Source organism: Protopterus annectens, chromosome 14.part0 (assembly GCF_019279795.1).
Source record: "Protopterus annectens isolate FY-2018-M chromosome 14.part0, PAN1.0, whole genome shotgun sequence".
Classification (NCBI taxonomy): domain Eukaryota; kingdom Metazoa; phylum Chordata; order Ceratodontiformes; family Protopteridae; genus Protopterus; species Protopterus annectens.
The window spans coordinates 287,180,260-287,200,558 of NC_056748.1; the positions used below are offsets into that span (position 1 = coordinate 287,180,260).

Below are 20,299 nucleotides of genomic sequence, written 5' to 3' on the forward strand. Positions count from 1 at the left end.
TCCTGACCCATAGACTTAACCATCCCAAAGTAAGATATTTGTTGCAAAACCAAACCTATTCCAAGGACATTAAACAGAATACTGCATACCCCTCAAGGACAGACAGCACTGGAGCAAAGGACCCCTTGTAGACTTCATAGTGGTAGCAGTAGCCACTAGGAAAGATGTCTCAGAGGATGGTCAAGCCTTCATCCACCAAGCAACAAATCCAAGATGATGGCTAGATTAGGAAAGTGGGTGTATGCATCAAGTATGTTCAACATTCGATCACTGAACTACATAGCGCACATGGTCAAATTTCAGCAGGACATAGTAGAAAAAACAGCTAATACTCTGAAACAGCTGACAAGTGGTGAGTAGCAACAATGAGCACTATCTCCTCCTCAGCCAAGCATTTAATTCAAGTGCCATGCATAGTGGAGCTGTAGCAGCAGGTTCAGGATGAGCAATGAGAAGACAGGCCTGGCTGTGACTCATAGATTTTGGATATCACTTTAAAGAGGTGTTTGTTAATGCATCCTTAGAAAACACCACCTTGTTTGGACAGCAAGTTAAGGAGAAGCTGTTGCATTGTAAGCAGGAGGGCAGATGCTCACAATTGTTGGGGTAATGTTTGCAGACCCTCAGAGGACAGTCCATAGGAATCAGAAAGGGGTCAAGAACCTTTTGTGTTGTAAATCCCAGCAGACCCAAAACAGTCAACAGCAAGACAGAAGTTTCTGGGGTAGCAGGGACTTTGTTAGGCTGTTGTCCTAGAGGCAAAGGTGATCCCACCACCAGGGATTCTTGGGACCCTTTCAGGGAATCCTGAAGGGCTGCCCAGCTGTCCCTGTCTGGAGGCAGTCAGGGAGATTTCTCTCCCTACACCTTCTGGTGTGACAAGCTGCCACTTTGGACATGTGGATAAGGGAGAGTTTTATACAGATGTTATTTTATTCCCCTTTTGGCAGTGCCCAGAAGTACATCTTGTGTAATTCTGCCAGTTCTGTCCTGGCAGAAGAATGCAGCCCTCGAAGTCCAGAACATCCTTCAAAAAAGATCAATTCAGGAGGTCCCGCCAGATTGGAAAGGATCTGTTTTTTAGACCAAGTTCATGTTAGTGCCAAGAAGGTTCAAGTACTTCAGACCCATCCTCAACCTGAGTCGACTAAACCACTTTGTGAAAGAGGAGTCTTTCCAGATGGTCTCCATGCAGTCCTTAATGCAAAACTACAGGCCTCTTCTATCACTCAGCAGCTCTCTGCTGATACATCCATCCAGTCAGCCTCACTTAGACATTCACTGCTGTCAACTGACCCACATGGTATCACCACTTCTATTAATGGCCTGGTTAGTAGTTAGTAGTAGGTTAGTAGGTTAGTACTAAGCTGACTGCCCTTGCGAGCCATTTTAAGCCTAGCCAATTATCCCTTGTGAGACTCAAACCCTGCACCTTGTGTTTGTAAGGCAAACATCTTAACCATTAGGTCACCCTCCCAACCCTGGAACCATTCATTGCCTCCAGCAGGTATTTATATAATTAAAGCTAGTGTAATTACATGCATATTAATATATATTAATCATTAATTGTGTATTTTTTATGTAGTTAGTGTTATTCTTGCTACCAATCTGGGCTGATCGTGTTCCAGTATCCAGATCAGTGAGATATTAGACTGGGACAAGAAAGACCAGAAAATAGCACTGGCTGACTACCCTTTATACTACTGATGTCTTGACGTTGTAAGAGAAGGGCATCTATTGGGTTATGGGGAAGGTGAGATCTCTGGTATTTGGGCTGCCCTCAGGTTTCTGCAGGCTGGAAATCAGAAGAGTTAATACTGCAAAAATGAATGTACTCAAGCACCTACATTTATGGCAAGTACCTAACGCAACTGTACTTTCAAGTGTTACCTACATGTGATATACGAGATCAGGAAGACATATCAGTTGGTGTTCTCCTTTGCTTGAACAGACATGTTGCCAGTTCATTGCTGGCTGCATTATTATTATTATTATTATTTATGATTATTGTTTTTGTTTGTATCATCAGGCTGTCGGCTGTCCATTGACAAATGCAATCAAGCCTCACTCCACTAGAGGAATGGCTGCTTCTATAGCATGATTCATGGATGCCCCTGTGAAAAACTGAAAGGCTGCCAGCCCAGCTAGATAGAATTTTGTAGATAATTCTATGTCGTTGTAAATATTAATATAGTCCACAGGCTGTTTTACAAATGTAGGAAAACTAAATGTAAGAACTGTGTTATATGTTCTGAACTTCAAAAATGTAACCACAGTGCACCCTGCTGGAAGAAAGCTGATAAAGTAAAGCATTTTATGATTGATCTCAAAGCTCAGAGACAGGGTGACTGGATGAAGGAATTCCTTCTATTGTTTTGAGACCAGAGCTAATTGCAAGGTTTTACATGTATAATGTCTTTTATTGCTGTGTCTTCCTGGCCAGGTGCAAGCTTACTAAGAAATATAAATTTAGAGTTTCTGGTAGTGTGGGAACCAGAGAAGTGTCAAGAATGATGTAATCTAAAATGAGTCAGCAGTGATGTATTATCAATTTTAAGAGATCTCAAGAGAGAAAGAGATAGCATTTTGCATTTGTCTTCTGAACTGATAACATCACCGGCACTCTGCCTTTGCTCTGTATGTATGTAAGCTTATTTAAAACAGTATTGCTCTTAGAGTTAGGAATTTAGTCAGGTTTAATCTAGCTGTTTTGTATATTTATGTAAGACTATCTTATGGTATTGTTTTAAAGTTTCTGTGTCTGAACTCTTGACTAGCACTGTGTTGAATTGAGGAGATTTGCCTTGTGTTTTTGTTATTTATTATTAAATATTTTAAACATTTCAACTGTGGCTGTTTTGTGTAGAGATAATTTAAGCTCTAGAGTACTTGCATGTATTTAGTGATACTGCACTAAGCCACTCCAGTAACCTTAAAAGTTTTGGTCACACTTACTAATTGAATAACAGTATTGTTACACAGCGGAATTGGTCACCTTTTGGGAAGGACCTTATAGTAGCTGAAAAGTAGGGGTTCTGGTGGCAGTGGCCTACTACCTTATAACCTAGGCAGAAGGGACATAACTAGTGAACCTGTGCCAGCCTTCCCCAGGAGTGTATGTGTGTTTGTATATAAATCATGTGTGTGTGTGTGTGTGTGTGTGTGTGTGTGTGTGTGTGTGTGTGTGTGTGTGTGTGTGTGTGTGTGTGTGTGTGTGTGTGTGTGTGTGTGTGAGTGTGTGTGTGTGTGTGTGTGTGTGTGTGTGTGTGTATGTCAGCTACTTGGGCAGGGACATGAAGCACTAGTTGGACAGAAGGAGCTCTGGGAGGACTTGGCTTGGAACCCCAGCTAAGGACTCCACTCTGTAGCTGTGCCAGTGGGGATCTGGAGAGAGAGGGAAAAACCAGCCCAAGACTGACTGTGATCTCTGTGTGCTCTTAAGGGAAATTGTACTTTACTGTGTATGTACTTGTTATCCTTCCCAATGTGCATGCCACTCACTGGTTTTAGTGGTGAGGATTGAGGCTCCTTGATTACTGGGCCAGTGCACTGGCGTCACAGCCCCCTTTGCAGATATATGTGCCACAGCTGCTTGGTCTTTGATGTACAGCTTCACTAAGAATTATTGTCCCAGCTGTGACTCTGGGACACAAAACAACGTTTGGGAAGTGAGTACGCGGGCTCAGCTTTTTGAGAGTTGTGCTTGTGTGTGCATCCATGTTCTTCCACCGTGGTGGTTAGGTTACTATTTGGGATTCTTTGTGAGCTAGGACCAATTAAAGAGGGTATTTGATGTCAGTTGGAACAGATGTGCTGTTAATCATAGCAGGTAATTTATGATCTGACACTTCTCTAGGAGTCAGAAATACCCTGTCTCTCTCTCTTTCGATGTGGTACCACCACCTGTGTTAGCTGATGGAGTTCCCTCAAAGATGGGCATGTATGTATGTCTGTATTACTTGATTAGTCATGTATGGCTCATCTTTGCAATTTCTTGATTTTTCAGAAAGGTGCTCACTAAACGTGCTAAGACAAACTGGTGTGCTCAGAGAATGCTCATGCTTACATAGTCAGCATGTTGCATCATAACATACATTTGTAGAGATGCACAGGGATTATTGAATGTGGAATTTATAGAAAAAAAGTGACAAATTGGGATTGGTGGTGAAGATATACCCAGTTGGAACCTAGTAAGGAGAGTCCTGTCACAGTTCACCTGAAAGTGTAAGAATATATCTGTGGTTTTCTTGGTGAATGAAAATGTGTGTATTTTTGAGACAAATGACCTTTAGGGTTTATTCTGATCACTAAATGAACTAAAAGTGCAAAATTAGCTCTTATTTTGTATAGTAATATGTTATCATAATAACATCACATTGTATTAATCGGTTTATTTTACAGTATCAGGTTTTCTGTAATTTGAGCATGCTGAAATGTTCCAGCTGCCTAGACAGCAAACAAAATATACAAACTCCATCAGTCTTAACATTAGTAGCTTTCCTATTTGATTGTATGTAATGTGGGTCATGGACAATAATGGTGTCAGTCCCCATTTTATGGTTTGACAGTCTAACGACAGTGTTAAAACATAACCTAGTTCAGTTTCTTCCTTTTTTCTCAGCTGACTTTCTTTCCAGAGGACCATAACTACTCTGGGGTCCCATCCCATCCACTCACCAGAATATGCTATGGCGTGATGCTTGATGCAGCTTATTGTCATGGATAAGTGCCTTCCAGCACCTTCACTTAAGGGTTTAGGCATTACTGGTGGCACAAACTTCTTAAACATGCTGTTCCCTCTTTCAGTCATACTTTCCAAGGCTGGTATTGTGTTTTTCACTCTTAACTCCCTGCAGAGGGCTATCAGCTGCTGCTAGCTCCTCTCCTTGTTCACTGGGTCTACAGGCTCTGCCTTATCCTCTGGATTTTACCCACCAAATGTTCAAGACTGGTGAGGAGATCAAGGATGCTGGTGCAGTGTCTTAATGCTGCTTAGGAATTGAGTATGCCTTGGCTCATCTCCACACAGCAGCAGCAGTATTGTGAGGTCCTCTGACTGCCTTCAGTAGGTGAATGCGCTCTTGTCTGCATGGGAAACCTACAAACAAGTGGCACATGGCTTGCAGGGCAGAGCTCACTAGTTTGTTCATGCTGTTGTTGCAGTGAGCTAGACTACCTTCATGCCCTAGGATGGGCAAGCCAGCAGTGGTCACTCACTTCATTTTTTCCACACTCTTTTCCCCCAGTGTCCGTGGTGCTAGTCAAATATGGGTCATCCGGGATATACTCAAGGCTTTATTCCTCTGTGCCATGCAGCCAAGGCAAAGGTGGTATTTTTGTTGTACGACCTGACTCCTCATGTAAAAGAAAAAGTATGCCATAGTACAAATACATACACAGTTCTTCATGCATAATTCTCTTCGGAAGTCTGCTGGCTCTGTCATCTACAGTCAGGAAGCTTACAGGTGTAAAATTCCCTAGTGCCCACCATGAGATGACACCTAAGATCATAGGAGGTTACTAGGTTAATGGCCCTGGGGCACTTACAAACTTAGCCAAGAGTTTATCCCCAAAAAAGAACCCTCAGTCTGCACCTGTCAGTGAGGGACAAAGGTGGAACCTCTGGGACAAGTTTGTGGTTTTCCATCCACTCATCAAGTTTGCATTTGAAGAGGGTCAGCGAGGTACTCTATTTCTGCATTCAAATGCTCTACCATTGAGCTATACCCCCACACCACGTCATTGTTTTATACAACACCCATCCCCTGAGAGGACAGTATCTCTAGGTGACCCCCTGGCTCCTGTGCTGTTAGTTATATCCTTGTCACCAGCAGTATAAAAAGATGTTGTACAGTTATATTGATGAGTTTATACCCAATTTATTTCCTGCAAGTTGCTGTGCAGCTTCATTTCTACGGTAGCTATTTACATTTTGTACTATATATGTATACAGTTTCAGTTGCACATCACACTGTTCTGTAACTCTTAGCATAACTGAGGCATAGTTTAAAAAAAATTATAATTTTTGAATTGACTGTATTACTCTGTTTAATTGATCCTGAACATTCTTTCATAATTCAGGTATCGGCGGTACTGTGTGATGATGATATTATGCTGTCCATCAAGCCAGGTGAACATGGATCTACTTACGGAGGAAATCCTCTAGCCTGTCGAGTAGGTGTAGCAGCCCTTGAGGTATGTATGAACCAACACAAGATGTTAAATAAAAGATGTGACTTGATGTGAATTTTACTTTTGTTAATGGAAACCATTTTTCCTACTGTATTACAGTGAGATGTGTGGCCTTAGAATGTTACTAAACTTTACACAATATTTAATTTTTCTTGTTTTTGGGTTTTAATTATAATTGGATTACATTCGGGGGGGGGGGGGCATTTCTAGCTCTGTTTTTTTCTCAAAAAAGTCACTGTTTGAGCCCCTAGTCAGCAAGTTGGTTAGATGCTGTCATTCAGGATATACGAGTTTGACCCAGGTGCAAATCCAGCCTCAGATCTCTCTACTATGCCCTTTTGAGAGGATGTAATTTTGATGGCTCTTTTGTTTTGGTTAACTTAAGAATTTCAAAGACAAAATGTTTATTTTTTTAACAGTAGATGACAGAATATTTTCATTACTGAAGGCATTATAATATTTCTGTTTTGAGCAGTTTGGGGATTTACTTTTCACTTTAGATAAGTTTCTGTACTTAAGTTTGAGACATTTTATTTATTTATTTGCATTTATGTACCAGTGAAGTCTGACCTGGCTCTTCGCCCATTTTCAGCAGAGGCCTGTCGAGAAAAGCACCACTAACCAGATGCTATTATTATAGACAGCACATTATTTAAGTACATATATAACAGTAATACCAGAATAATAATAACAGCAGTGGTCAGTAAGACAGTACAAAGTTAATCTATTAAGTGCTTTTGCATCATTAAAACAGTAGGTCTCCTAAGTGTACAAGTTATAGAGAAAGATTGATTGTACAGGAGTTTAGCAGCATTGCCTAAGTGGACCATTTGCAGAGAGTCATGAAATGAAAGTAGTAGCAGGTTTAGCCGGACTTAGTGAAGCAGCAGAGCCAGGTGGTGGTTATGTGCACCCTAAGTAGTAACTTGCATTTGGATTAGTTGGTAGTGCTGAGTATATTCTGAAGCATAGAATTCCAGGACTTGCTAGTATGTTGGAGTATAGAGAGTCACTGTGACTATTATTGGATTTAGTTACTTTGAGTAGGAGTTTATCAAAAAACTAAAGGTAATGCTACTCAATGACAGAAGTCTAAGCCTCAAGATGCACGCACTCGAGGCTCTCCTCAGTATGGAGAAAATCGATGTCTGTGCAGTAACAGAAACCTGGTTCAAGGCTCCTGAGAGCACCCCAGCACTACCAGGTTATAACTCATACCATGCGTTTCGGCCCCAAAACTCGGACCGAAGCACAAAAGAGGGGGAGTATCTATATTCATCAAAGATACCTACGCCTCCAGGTTAGTGGCACTGCACGAAGCATCGGAAACTATCCATGTGCAACTAACAGCGGGCAAAACTGCCTTTCAGTTTGTAGCCTGCTACAGAACACCCTCCCTATTACAGGAACCCCACTTGGCATTCCTGGGAACACTGGAGAATATGAACGTCTCTCCAAACACTATGTTATTGGGTGACTTCAACTACCCAAACATTGACTGGGAAAACCACTCAAGCCCAAACACCCTCGCCCAATGGTTCCTTGAATTTATAAACTCTAACGCGATGGAACAACTGGTCACCACTCCCACAAGAGGGAGCAACATATTGGACCTGGTCATCACCAACATGGGGACTCTGTTCCACACCAGAGGTAAACCCCTCATTGGTAAGATCAGACCATAAACAAATTTCCCTGGACATCCATATCCCGTCCCCACCCCCAGCCAAGGAAATCACTGTAAAGAATTTCTCAAAAGCCAACTTTGCACTTCTCAAGACTGAGGTGGAATCCTTCAAAGCCCCCAGGCCAGAGGATAATACAGCCCAATCCGCAGAATCCTTTACAAATGCATTCTATGAGCACCTGCAGGAATGCATGGATCGTGCTATCCCAAATAAAACCAAGAATCACTCCTCCGAAAACAGGAGACCGGTCTGGTGGATCCCGGCCATAAATAAGCTATACAACAGAAGAAGGAGGAAGCTACTACATGACAGAGCAAAATCCCAAAAAGGGAAGGCATCTCTGATCAGTATTAGCAAGAAACTTCGATCCCTCATAAAATCATCAAAGGCCAGTTTCGAAAGAAAAATTGCCCTAGACACTAAAGATAATCACAAGGCCTTCTCTAGTTATGTCAGGAATATGGGTGGAAACTCCTAGATATGCTCTGAATTGATGCATAATGGTACAAAATATACCAAACCTACAGACATAGCCAACATCCTGGCAGACAGATTCAGCGCACACTTCTCCCCCCCTTCCCCCCAAAGGAGCAAATGCCTATCCCAACTGAATTTAACCTCCCTGACATCACAGATGCACAGGTGAAAGCTGCCCTCTCCAAAGCAAAAAACACAGCATCTATGGGACCGGACAGTGTCCCAGGCTGTGTCTTACACGAGCTCCAAGAAGAACTGAACCCTCACATTAAGTCACTGTTCAAACTTAGCCTTGCTACAGGATATGTACCCAGAGAATGGCGTACAGCTACAGTGGTCCCACTTCACAAAGGTGGTGCCACAACAGACCCCGGGAACTATTGCCCCACAAGCCTGACTAGTCTGGTCTGTAAAGCTATGGAGCGTATTATAATGGAACTCATAAACAAAGACATTGGGAGCCTCCAGACACTGGACCCTACCCAATTCGGCTTTGTTAAGGGCAGATCTTGCCTCTTAAACCTAGTTGATTTCTTTGAAACCATTACCAAAGCCATAGATGAGGGCAAGGTAGTCCACACAGCCTACCTGGACCTCGCAAAAGCCTTCAACACAATACCTCACTCGGGCATCATAAATAAGCTTACCAGCTTAAATATCAACCCCTATATCACAAGATGAGTTGCAAACTGGCTCAGAGATAGAACCCACATGGTCAGAATCGCAGGTGCCATGTCCGAATCCAAACCAGTTACAAGTGGCGTCCCACAGGACTCAGTTCTGGGACCTCTCTTGTTCGGTATATACTTCTCTGAGGTTCAGGCTAACACGGAGGGATTATGGCTGACAAAGTTCGCAGATCACTGCAAACTGGGGGCCATAATCAAATCTCCATCTGACACAAGCATCCTCCAAAAGGGTCTCACAGAGACGGATGCTTGGTGCCAGAGCCACGGCCTCAAGCTAAATGCTAAAAAGTGCATAGTCATCCCCTTTGGGAAATTACCACATAGGTGGAAATCCATTAAGTATGGAAGAAGTAATTAGGGATTTGGGGACCCACGTAGATAGTAATCTCTCCTTTGATAATCACGTTGCCAAAGTGGTTAGAAAGACCTTCTATATAGCCCACCTTATCACGAAAGGGTTCGCATCTAGATCAAGAGAGGTCATTGTGCCCCTCTACTCGTCACTCATCAGGCCCATAATTGAATACAATGCCCTTTTTGGGATGTACCTTACCCGACACCTGCAGCAACTGGAGAGACCCCAAAAGTACCTCACCAAGAGGATCATGGGTTACAAACAGATGTCCTATGCAGCTCGACTAAAGAAGCTCCAGCTCTACTCAGTTGCTTACCGCCTACTCAGAGGCGATCTATGCCTGACGTACAAAGCCATGTCAAACCCAGAATGAATGGACATGCTCCACCTCAAAAAATCCAAGTCCCTTAGAGCTACATGCTCCAGGGACTTAAACCTCAGCACAAAAATAAATAGGACATGCTGGAGGGACAGATTAATTTCCCAGAGGCTCCCCTCACTCTGGAATAGAATCCCAATTCATGTTAGACATAGCCCCTCGCTGACCCTCTTCAAGCGATATCTGGACGCGTGGATGGGAAATCGCAAATTCACCCCTGGGATCTCTTCTGTGCCCCTGCTAGACAGAGGCACAGTAAACTAATCTTAAAAGGGTACCTTCTGTGACCTACTTTACAGAGGCACAGTAGGCTAATCTAATAGGGAGGCGGAAGCCAAATACACTCTGGCTAGGCTTATAAATGCCCTAGGGCAGATAGCCTAGTATCTACCTATGGACCTATGAACCTATTGGCAGATCTTAGTGATCTATAGTTGGTGAGGGGCTGTACTAAGTCCCTAAGAGCTGGGCAGTTTTCAGGGTGGTGGAATGAGCTAGAGGTAATTGGTTAAAAGTTAGTAGATTGGGTAGTTCCATCCATTTTAGTTGGTGTAAGGCTATACAGTGATGAGATCTATGGGGGAGGTTTGTAGCAAATCTGGCAATTTTATTATAACATGACTCCAGTTTGTTTAAGTCTGTTTTTCTAAGATTGGTAAATATTGGTGAGGTGTGTATAAGAGGGTGGAGATTAGATGTGTTCTGGAGATGGAGTGCCTTGTGCTATCGGTTAGGAAGGGTTTGACTCTGTACAGTAAACCTAGCTTTATGTCGATGTTTTTTATAACAAGTGCTAGGTGTTTGTTAAATTTGAGACTGTTGCCAGTTGTGACCCCAAGGAGTTTAGTGTGACAGACAGGTTCAATTTTAGTTTTATTGAAAAAGTACATAGTGAAGAGGGGAGGGTGATCTGGTGTTTTTCCAGTGATGAAGAGCATGAGCTTTGTTTTATTTGGGATGAGTACAAGCTGGGAGTCTGAAAGACTAGACCACTCAGTTTGCTACGCTCACTCCACTCCCCTCCCTGCCCCCTATTTCCACCCGCCTCCAGTACCTCTACATTTATTCTTAGCCTTAACCCCACCCCTATTTGCCAGCAATTAGGCTATACCACTCCTCATCCCCTCCCCCTACATCCAACACAATCATGCTACTGCCTAATATAATAATCCTAACCTGCGTAGTTCTAGCTCACATTATATCCTACCAAGGCTCCACAGTCACATGCCCCAACAACTTCCACTGTACTCTCTCAACACCCTCTCTCAAACATTTACATTATAACTACACAACCCCTGCCACCAAAACCATCCTCCCAATACACACACTGCATAACCAAACACCTAACACACTCAAAAATAAAATATCCCTAAGATACCATAAGCAGTTTACAATGTATATAAAACATATCCTAAATACGCTCTATAAACTAGCCCTCGCTGGAGACATCCATCCAAACCCTGGTCCTCCCAAATCCAACGCAACCACAAACCGTAGTCTGAACACCCCCCCCCCCCCCCACACACACACACACACACACAACTTAACTCCTAGCCAACAAGAAAACAACAGACCTACTTATAATGTCCCTAAACATCAGAAGCATATGCAATAAAATCCAAGAATTACATGCCAGCATAAGCATATATTCCCCAGATATTCTCTTCCTAACTGAAACCTGGCTCAAACCTCACATCAGAAGTGAGGAAATACTTCCACCTGAATACAACATCCTTCGCATAGACAGATTGTCCAAAAAAGGAGGTGGTGTAGCATTGATATTTAACCACCACCTCAATATTCAACTCCTGAACTCATCTGCCCCTCACCACAACAATGGAGAAATCCTTTATGCCAATCTCAAACTAAACCCAAACAAAACAATCAATATCATAGGATGCTATTTCCCACCAGGGCAAAATATTATACCCCTAGAAAATCTCCTGAGCTGGATTAGTCTGTCTCTACCACAGGAAACCATCATTCTCGATGACTTTAACATCAACTGGCTATCCTGTAATAACAGTCTCCCAACCATTCATCTTAATCTCCATGGGTTCACTCAACTCATTCAATCCCCTACCCGAATCAACAAAAACCCTAACAATCATACGTTACTTGACTGGATCCTAGTCAACAAAGCCCCTCACTCTTATCTAGCAGTCTGCTTACCTGACAGTCTTAGTGACCACTCCCCCACTTTCCTAATTTGGCACCACACAAACAGTCTGAAGCCCATTATCCACAGGCAAATACGGAACAAGTCCAACTTCAACCCCAACTCCTTCATCTTCTCCCTGCAAAAAATTAACTGGTCACCACTAAAATACTTCAACCTAGATGAGGCTATCCACTTCTTCAGCAGTACCTTCCTCTCCATCCTAAACACCCATGCTCCTGTAAGAAATGCCAAAGTCAGATCCAAGCATGCCCCATGGTTACAAAAGACCACCAGAACCCTAATGAAATCCAGAGATAAGGCCTGGGAGCACTGGCGATTAACAAAAAAAATAACTCAGGCAATCATTCCTTGAACTGCGCAATAAAGCCAAAAAGCATATAAAATTAAACAAATCCCTCTACTATAAATCCACCCTTAACACTACCAACCACAACCCTAAGCAATTCTGGTCCACTATTAACACTATCCTCCACCCAGGGAGGTTGATACCCCCCAGCCGTCTATTCCCCCCTCCTCCAGCAGTATTGCTGTATCCTTCAACAAACACTTCACTGATTCTATAACATCTCTAAACAAACAAACAACACTTCCCTACAACAGCCCCCCCAACTCCTAACCCTAAATCCCCACTCTTCTTCACCTCAGTACCTACCTCCAACATAAAAAGACTATTGTCAAAACTTAAACCCACCAAACTCGCAGCTGACAACCTCCCCTCTGAATACTTGAAAATTGCAGCTGATACACTAGCCTACCCAATTTCAATTCTAATCAACCGTTCCATAACAGAAAGCTATGTTCCCTCGATATGGAAAATATCCCACATCATTCCCCTCCACAAAGGGACCCCCTCCACCAACCCCTCCAATTACCACCCCATTGCTATCCTCTCCACTCTCTCCAAGATACATGAAAATGTATCAACACCCAGGTCTCCAACTGCCTTCTAGCTAATAATCTCCTCTCCAAAACCCAACATGGTTTCAGGCCATATCACAGCACTACTTCCGCTCTGCTCTTTTTCACCAACACTATACTTCATCACAAAAACAATGGCCTCTTCTCTACTGCTGTATTTCTAGATCTCTAAAAGGCCTTTGACATGGTATCTCATGAGCTACTACTCTGTACTCTCCCCAACCTCTCCTTCTCACAATCAGTCTGCAACTGGTTCCACAGCTATTTACACGGACACCAGCAATCAGTAATCTGGGATGATAACATATCACCTCACCTCTCAGTTACTCTCAGAGTTCCCCAAGGGTCTATCCTTGGCCCTCGGCTATTCTCACTTTTCACTAACAACCTACATACTGCCACCACACAAGCATCTCTTATACAGTATGCAGATGACTCTACTCCCATCTGCTCTGCCCCCACTGTACCAGAACTACAGCAAATCACACAAGAATCATTCTCTTCTGTAGAAAGCTGGCTATCCAATGCTCAGCTCCTACTCAACCCAAGTAAGACAAAACTTCTGTTCCAACCTTCCAAAGCCACCCAAAACACCCCCCTCTTCAACATTCTTGCCAAAGACAATACCATCATCTCTCCATCAGAACACACAAAATTACTCGATGTGGAAATAGACAACAAATTTAGATTTGACACCCACATATCTCTCACAATAAAGAAAAGTTCACAAGAAACTTGGTGCATTATATCAAAGCCGCCAATTCCTAACCAAGGCGGCTAGAATCTCCACAGCCAATCTCCACCCTACTCTATGTAGCCCCCATACTTACCAACCTTAAACATACAGACCTACACAAGCTGGATGCTTGTTACAACAAAATTGCTAAATTTGCCACTGGAACCTCCTACCGCAGCCATCATTGTATCTCTCTTAACTAAACTGGCTAGAACTCCCACAACTCCTTCACTTTAATCAACTCACCCTCACTCATAAACTTATTAACCACCCCCTTAACATCCTTTCCCTTCAAACCCATCTCCAACCCTATCACCCCACTAGGCTCCTAAGATCAAGCAACAAAAATCAACTCACTGTTATCAAACCCAAAAACTCAGCAGGAGAAGCCATATTTTCATTTACCATATCTAAACTTTGGAACAATCTTCCACCCTTTATAACTACTTTACCTTCCAGCAGCCTTTTCAAGACTGCGCTCGATTTCCACTGGCTTTGTTCTTGTTCTAATCCAGACTAACACCCCCACCCTTACCTCCCCCCCCACCTAGACTCTTAACCCAACTATACTACGGCCACTACTAACCACAGTCAGAAATAGCTAGTTGTCTTTACATACTTTAACATCTTGTCTGACAACTTTGTTACTAATATTATAAATGACAAGAAACTATCTGAACTTGCAACATTTACTGTATATACTGTTGATGATGATTATCTTGTTATTGTATCAAATTCAACAACCTGTAATGTTTACTTTTGCTGCAACTTTGTACCTCTGTTTATCATGTACATGATATGGAGCTTTTCTCCCCAGGCATCTGCTGAAAAAGGACCTACGTCCAGTCGGAATTTCCCAGTAAACAATTGTAAATAAATAAATATGATATTGTTTTATGTCAAGTAAAGATTGCTGGGTTCTTTGCAAGTGTTCTGGTAAGGATGGAGCTGAGCATGTGAGGGAGGAGTCATCGGCATATGGAACTATTTTTGCATGCTCTGTGGCAGTGCAGAGTTCGTTTATGAAAATGGAGAAGAGTAGTGGACCAAGAAATGAGCCTTGCGGCACACCGACAGAGACCAGCAGTAGGGAGAGATTTGAGCCCTGCGGCACACCAAGAGAGACAAGCAGTAGGGTAGAAAGTTTGCTTTGCCATTTACCTGCCTGTTGATGGTCAGACAAGTAGCTGGTGGACCAGGAAAGGGGTGCCTGGGAAAGGTCCAAGGAAGCCAACTCATTGAGAAGCCCTCTGTGAAGCTAGCATGTTAAAAGCCTTTGACACATCAAGAAAGACAGGGGAGATAAGCTGGTTATTGTTCCTATGTGCATTGACTGAGTTGATGAAAGTAACCAGAGCTGCTGTGGTGCTATGTTTCATGAAAACCATGTTGGGATGTGGACAGGAGGTTGTTGCTTAGGAGATGGTCAAGTAGTTGAGTGTCTTTGCATTTGTCAAGGATCTTGACAATGGGAGGGAGAATAGCAAGTGGCCTGTCATTTGAGAACTCAGTCAAGGTGCCATCTTTGTGCAAAAGGATGATGTAGGATACTTTCCAGAGTTTAGGGATGTATTACTCTGTAATGTCTGGTTGATTAGGAGGGATATGGGGTAGGAGATGACATCTGCAGCTAGTTTAAGGAATTCATTAGATAGTTGGTCAGCAGTGAGGGAAGAGGGTCTGAGTTTAGATAGAAGTTTTTTAATGGTGCAGGTTTATACAGGATTAATGGAGAAAACATTCTGGTTACCAAATACATATGCAAGTACACTAAGAACTTAAATATCTCTAAACAAACCAGCCACAATCAAAAGGTTTAAATATATTTAATAATAAATAATAAAAGAACAAGACAATACAGTGACCACAGAGTTCAGAATCACAGGAAATATTTTAAAACAACATTGCAGGACAGTCTCACATAAATACAGAAAACATCTAAACTAATCTTTACTATATTCCTGTCTCTAAGAGTGATTATTGTACCCTGGTTGCTTACTATTAGCAAGGCAGAAGTGCCGAAGGAGAGTGGATGTTTCTAGATCCTTTCTAGATCCAAGACAAGATAAAAAATTACTATCAAACATTACTGTTGGGTCAGTTCAGATTACATCCCTCTTTGTCACCTGCCTTCAGTTCCCAGGCTAACAGATACCAACAGAATTTTTAGCATCTCTGTGTGAGAAGTACATATCTCTCAGAAGTTTGCCTAGAACTGGAAGTTGTAAAACAGTTTAAACCTAGTAATTTCTGTTTCAAGACAATAGAAAGAAACTCCTAGCTCTAGACATCCTGCCTCCTTGCTGCCTTGCAACTAACTTTTATAGCACATCGTAAAACACTTTTAACTTATTTTCTTGAGGTTTTGCAAGTTAACTCTGTATGTTCCAACTTCTACCATTAATATAGTTTATATAAATTTCTGTTCTTTTCCAGTAGGATACACTATGGTTACATTCTTAAAGTTCAGTACATAACATTCAGTTCAACACACACTTCTGCACCAGCAGTTTAATATCCACATAACATATAGTTATCTTACATTTGTAAGACAAGCCTATGGATAATATTAATATTCGCAAATGACATATGATTATTTACAAAATTCCAGATAGCTGGGCTGGCAGTGTCACATTTCTATATAAATCATATTAATATTTCAAGTGACATATAATTATTTACAAAATTCCAGCTAGCTGGGCTGGTAGCATTTCAGTTTGTCATACTTCTCTCCCCCCACTAGAACTCAAGCTTGTTTTTCAAGTGACCCTTGAGAAACATTGCTTGAGAGGGTTGAGCCTATCTGGGAATACTTTTCCCAATTCCCTGTCTTGAGATTCCAGCTGCCTTAGCATTGCTGACCCCAGTACCATGCTGCACTGTCTCATCATATGCCTGCAACCCTAGGCTCCACCATAGTAATCTGGCATTTTCCTGTCTGGCTCCCTGTAGCCATAGATCCCCGTCAGACTCCTCCTGCCTTGTCTTGCAAGTACTCAGCACAAGGGCCTCCCTATCATGGTAAGGTTTTATCATGTTAACATGGTACATTTTTGCCCCTGCCTCCTGCCTAGCAGTTCTGCCATGTAGTTAACATCACTGACCTTCCTTACCACTCTGTAGGGTCCCTCAGGAATGCAAACCATTACCTGCTACCCTATAGCATACTCTCTAGCTCGAGCATTCATGTCGTACCAGACCTTTTCGTGCTGTTGTGCTTCTGCCAGGTTCTGCTGGGTCAAGCCCATGAGTTCCCTGAGCCTTGTCCTGAGACTTAGGACATATGCCACAACAGATTTCTTGTGGGATTCACACTCACCCTCTTGCTCAGTTTGAATCATATTTAGAGGTCCCCTCACCCTATGCCCATACAGCAACTCAAAGGGTGAAAAACCTGTGGGTTCCTGGGGAACCTCCGTGTAAGCAAACAACAGTTGGGGCAAATATTTGTCCCAGTCCCTCTTAAACTGGTCTGAAAATGCCTGTAGCATGGACTTGAGTGTCGAGTTTAACCTCTCAGCAAGACCATTAGTCTAGGAATGGTAGAGGGTTGTCTTCAGGTGCTTCACCCCACAGTACTTCCACAGACAAACTTGGAGGTCTGACATGAAATTGGCACCTATGTCAGTCAGTATTTCTTTTGGAAAACCTACCCTGCTGAAAATCTATAACAAAGCATTTGCCACCTTTTCTGCCTCAGTGGGGGACACAGCCACTGCCTCAGGGTATCTGGTAGCATAATCTACTACCACTAGGATATACTTTTTCCCTGTGGAACTTGAGGTACTCAGAGGCCCCACAATATCCATAGCTAGCCTCTGAAATAGCTCCTCAATCACAGGCAAAGGCATCAAAGGAGCTTTCACCTTGTCTCTTGCCCTGCCAACCTTTTGACACTGCTCATAGGTCCTTCAGTACCCTGTTACATTTCTGGAAATCTCAGGCCAATAAAAGCTCTGCATAGTATTTCTCTTTCTACTTTCAAAGGGCATATCATGGGCTATAGCTAGAAATGTCAGATGGTAGGCTTTGGGCACTACCAACTGCTTATTTTTTGTACTCTCTAGCACTCCCTCAGGGGTCCACTCTCTATACAGTAACCCTTTGTCCCAGTATACAGATTCCCTCTTCCCTTGAGAATCAGGTGCCGCACTAGCTACCTCCCTCAGGCTTTCTAATGTAGGATCTGAGAATTGAGCCTGTCTCAACTCTCTCTTTGTAACCCTTCCCAGCTCCCCTTCCACAGGAGGTCTGGTGTCCTCTGACAGCGGTGCCTCCCTGTCAGGCTGGGTGCTACTACTTACCTCTGCCCTTGCAGTCACTCTCTCCAAGGGAACATCAGTACTCACAAGCAGCTGTGGCTTACCTTCAGTCTCACTGCTACAGGGTACCTCCCTTCCTGAGGTAACCACCTCACCAGTCCTGGCTGCAAGAGTGTGGTCTGTCTGGGTCTCCCCCAGGCTCCCAGACCCACATGCTTGGCTCCAAGCCTGACTGCATGCACACATGGTACTGCATTATCAAAATCATTCCCTATCAGGACATCTGCAGGGTGGTAATTTGGTACCCTTGTTGTCTTGAGGCAACCTACTGTTGGCATTTTGTCATTCCTACTTACTGGCTCTCCAACCTTTTGTTCCCTGCCTTGCCTCTGTGGACATCTATATGCTACATGGCCCCACTGGTTGCATTTAAAACATTTAACCCTTGATCCTGGACATATACCTGGACTAGTGGCTTCCCCTACTACTGTCTGGCTCTGTTGGGGCAGTCTGGGCTGCCCACCATGGGTTCCCTTAGACCCATGAGCATCACTGCGTGTCCTTTCCTGTGCAGGGAAGCCCTGCTTGCTAGGTATAGGTCTCCCTCCTTCCCCAACTCATGTGCAGTATTGCATTGTCTGTCAGCTAACCAGATTCTCATGTCCCCAGGCAAAGTGCTATGGTCTTGTTCCCTCACCTAAAGGTCTACCAGCCCTTCAAAAGTGGTGACCTGACATCCATTCACCCACCTATGAAAATAAGTGCTTAGCTCAGCAACATATTCACACACACTTTCATCTGCCTTGCGTCTAAGCTCTCATAACTTTTTTCTTAAGCTTCAGGTGTTAACTTAAAACAGTCTAGCAAACAGTTCTTTACAGCATTATAATTTAAACAATCAGTGTGAGGCAGTTTGGAAAGAACAGTTACAGCTCTACCATGGAGGAAGGGGCTCAGGAAACGTACCCAGAGCCCTTGGTCAACATTATACTCTTTACATACCAGCTCAAACATATGAATGAAACTATCAAAATTATCCCCCTCTGTAAACTGTGGAAGAAATTTACTGACTTTTTTGCTTCTGGGATTCAGTTACTCCCTTCCCCATTATCTCCATGTTTCTGGTGAAAAGTCAGCATCTCCTTTTCATGTTGCCTCTGCCTCTCATTCTTCTCGGTTTCCAGGCGTCTGTCTGTCTGCTGCCTCTATTTCCAAATGCTTGGCCTGTAGCTCAAGTCTCTGGATTTTTAAGTGCTCTGTGTGAAGGTTGCGCTGTCCATTTTCTGAGAGTTGTACATCTCCCGGCCAGTCTGATAGTCTTCCTGGTTGCTATTCTGTGATGCAGCTGTGATTAAAGCTGCAATCATGTCTGTTTTAGTCAGGTTGGCATGCACCAGTCCTTTAGCCTGGCACATTTCAGCCAACTGGCTGCTTGTCAACTTGCCATAGTCCTTTGCTGACATGCTTGCCTGCTCTCCCTGACTGACTAAGCTAACAAAAATAAATAAATAAATAAAACAATTGTGATATGAACTCTGAATGTTCATTGCATGGCTGATTGAGAGTACAAATACCTTCAGTGACCACTATGCACAAGGTACAGGAATTCAATATCCACACCACTACAAGCCAATTAATATGTGATGTGGCTATCTCACCTCTGTCACCCAATTAATATGTGATGTGGGTATCCCGCCACTACCAAACAGTTAATATTTGACACCCCTGCATTGGCCCAGTAATCAAGGAGCCTCAGTCCTCACCGCTAGCACCAGTGAGGGATGTACACATTGGGAGGATGACAAGTACACACACAGTAAATTACAATTTTCCTTAAGAGCACACAGAGATCACAGTCAATTTGGGGTTGGTTTCTCCCTCTTTCTGCAGATCCTCAATAAGACTCCCCACTGGCACAGCTATAGAGTTTATTCCTTAGCCAGGGTTCCAAGCCAAGTCCTTCCAACAATCCATCTGTTCAACCAGTGCTTCGTGTCCCTACCCAAGTAACTCTCTCTCTCACACACACACACACACACACACACACACACACACACACACACACACACGCACGCACATTTAGGGAAGGCTGGTACAGGTTCACCAGCTATGTCCCCTTCTGCCCACACCATAAGGTAGTTATCACTGCCACCAAAACCCTAATCAGCTACTTTAAGGCCCTTCCCAAAGGGTGACCAAACCTACTGTGTAATGTTACTATTATCCAAATGGCAAGTGTGGCCAAGGCCAAGGCTATTTAGGGGTGGCCTGTACAGTGTTACCAAATACGTATGCAACTACTCTATAAGAGCTTAAATATGTGTAAACAAACCAGCCAGAATCAAAACATTTAAATATATTTAATAATAAATAATAAAATAACAAGACAGTACTCAATTGAGCAACACAGTAACCACAGAG

General features: G+C 43.1%; 1 protein-coding gene across 2 annotated transcripts in view; it reads left to right on the forward strand.

The window, feature by feature from the left end:
• OAT (ornithine aminotransferase) overlaps positions 1-20,299 on the forward strand; it is a 1,138,382-nt gene that overhangs the window by 1,010,224 nt on the left and 107,859 nt on the right. For both annotated transcript variants that reach the window (XM_044056006.1, XM_044056004.1), the window contains one exon: positions 6,082-6,195. In XM_044056006.1, the coding sequence (XP_043911941.1) occupies positions 6,082-6,195 (114 nt within the window). The remainder of the gene's footprint in view (positions 1-6,081; positions 6,196-20,299) is intronic.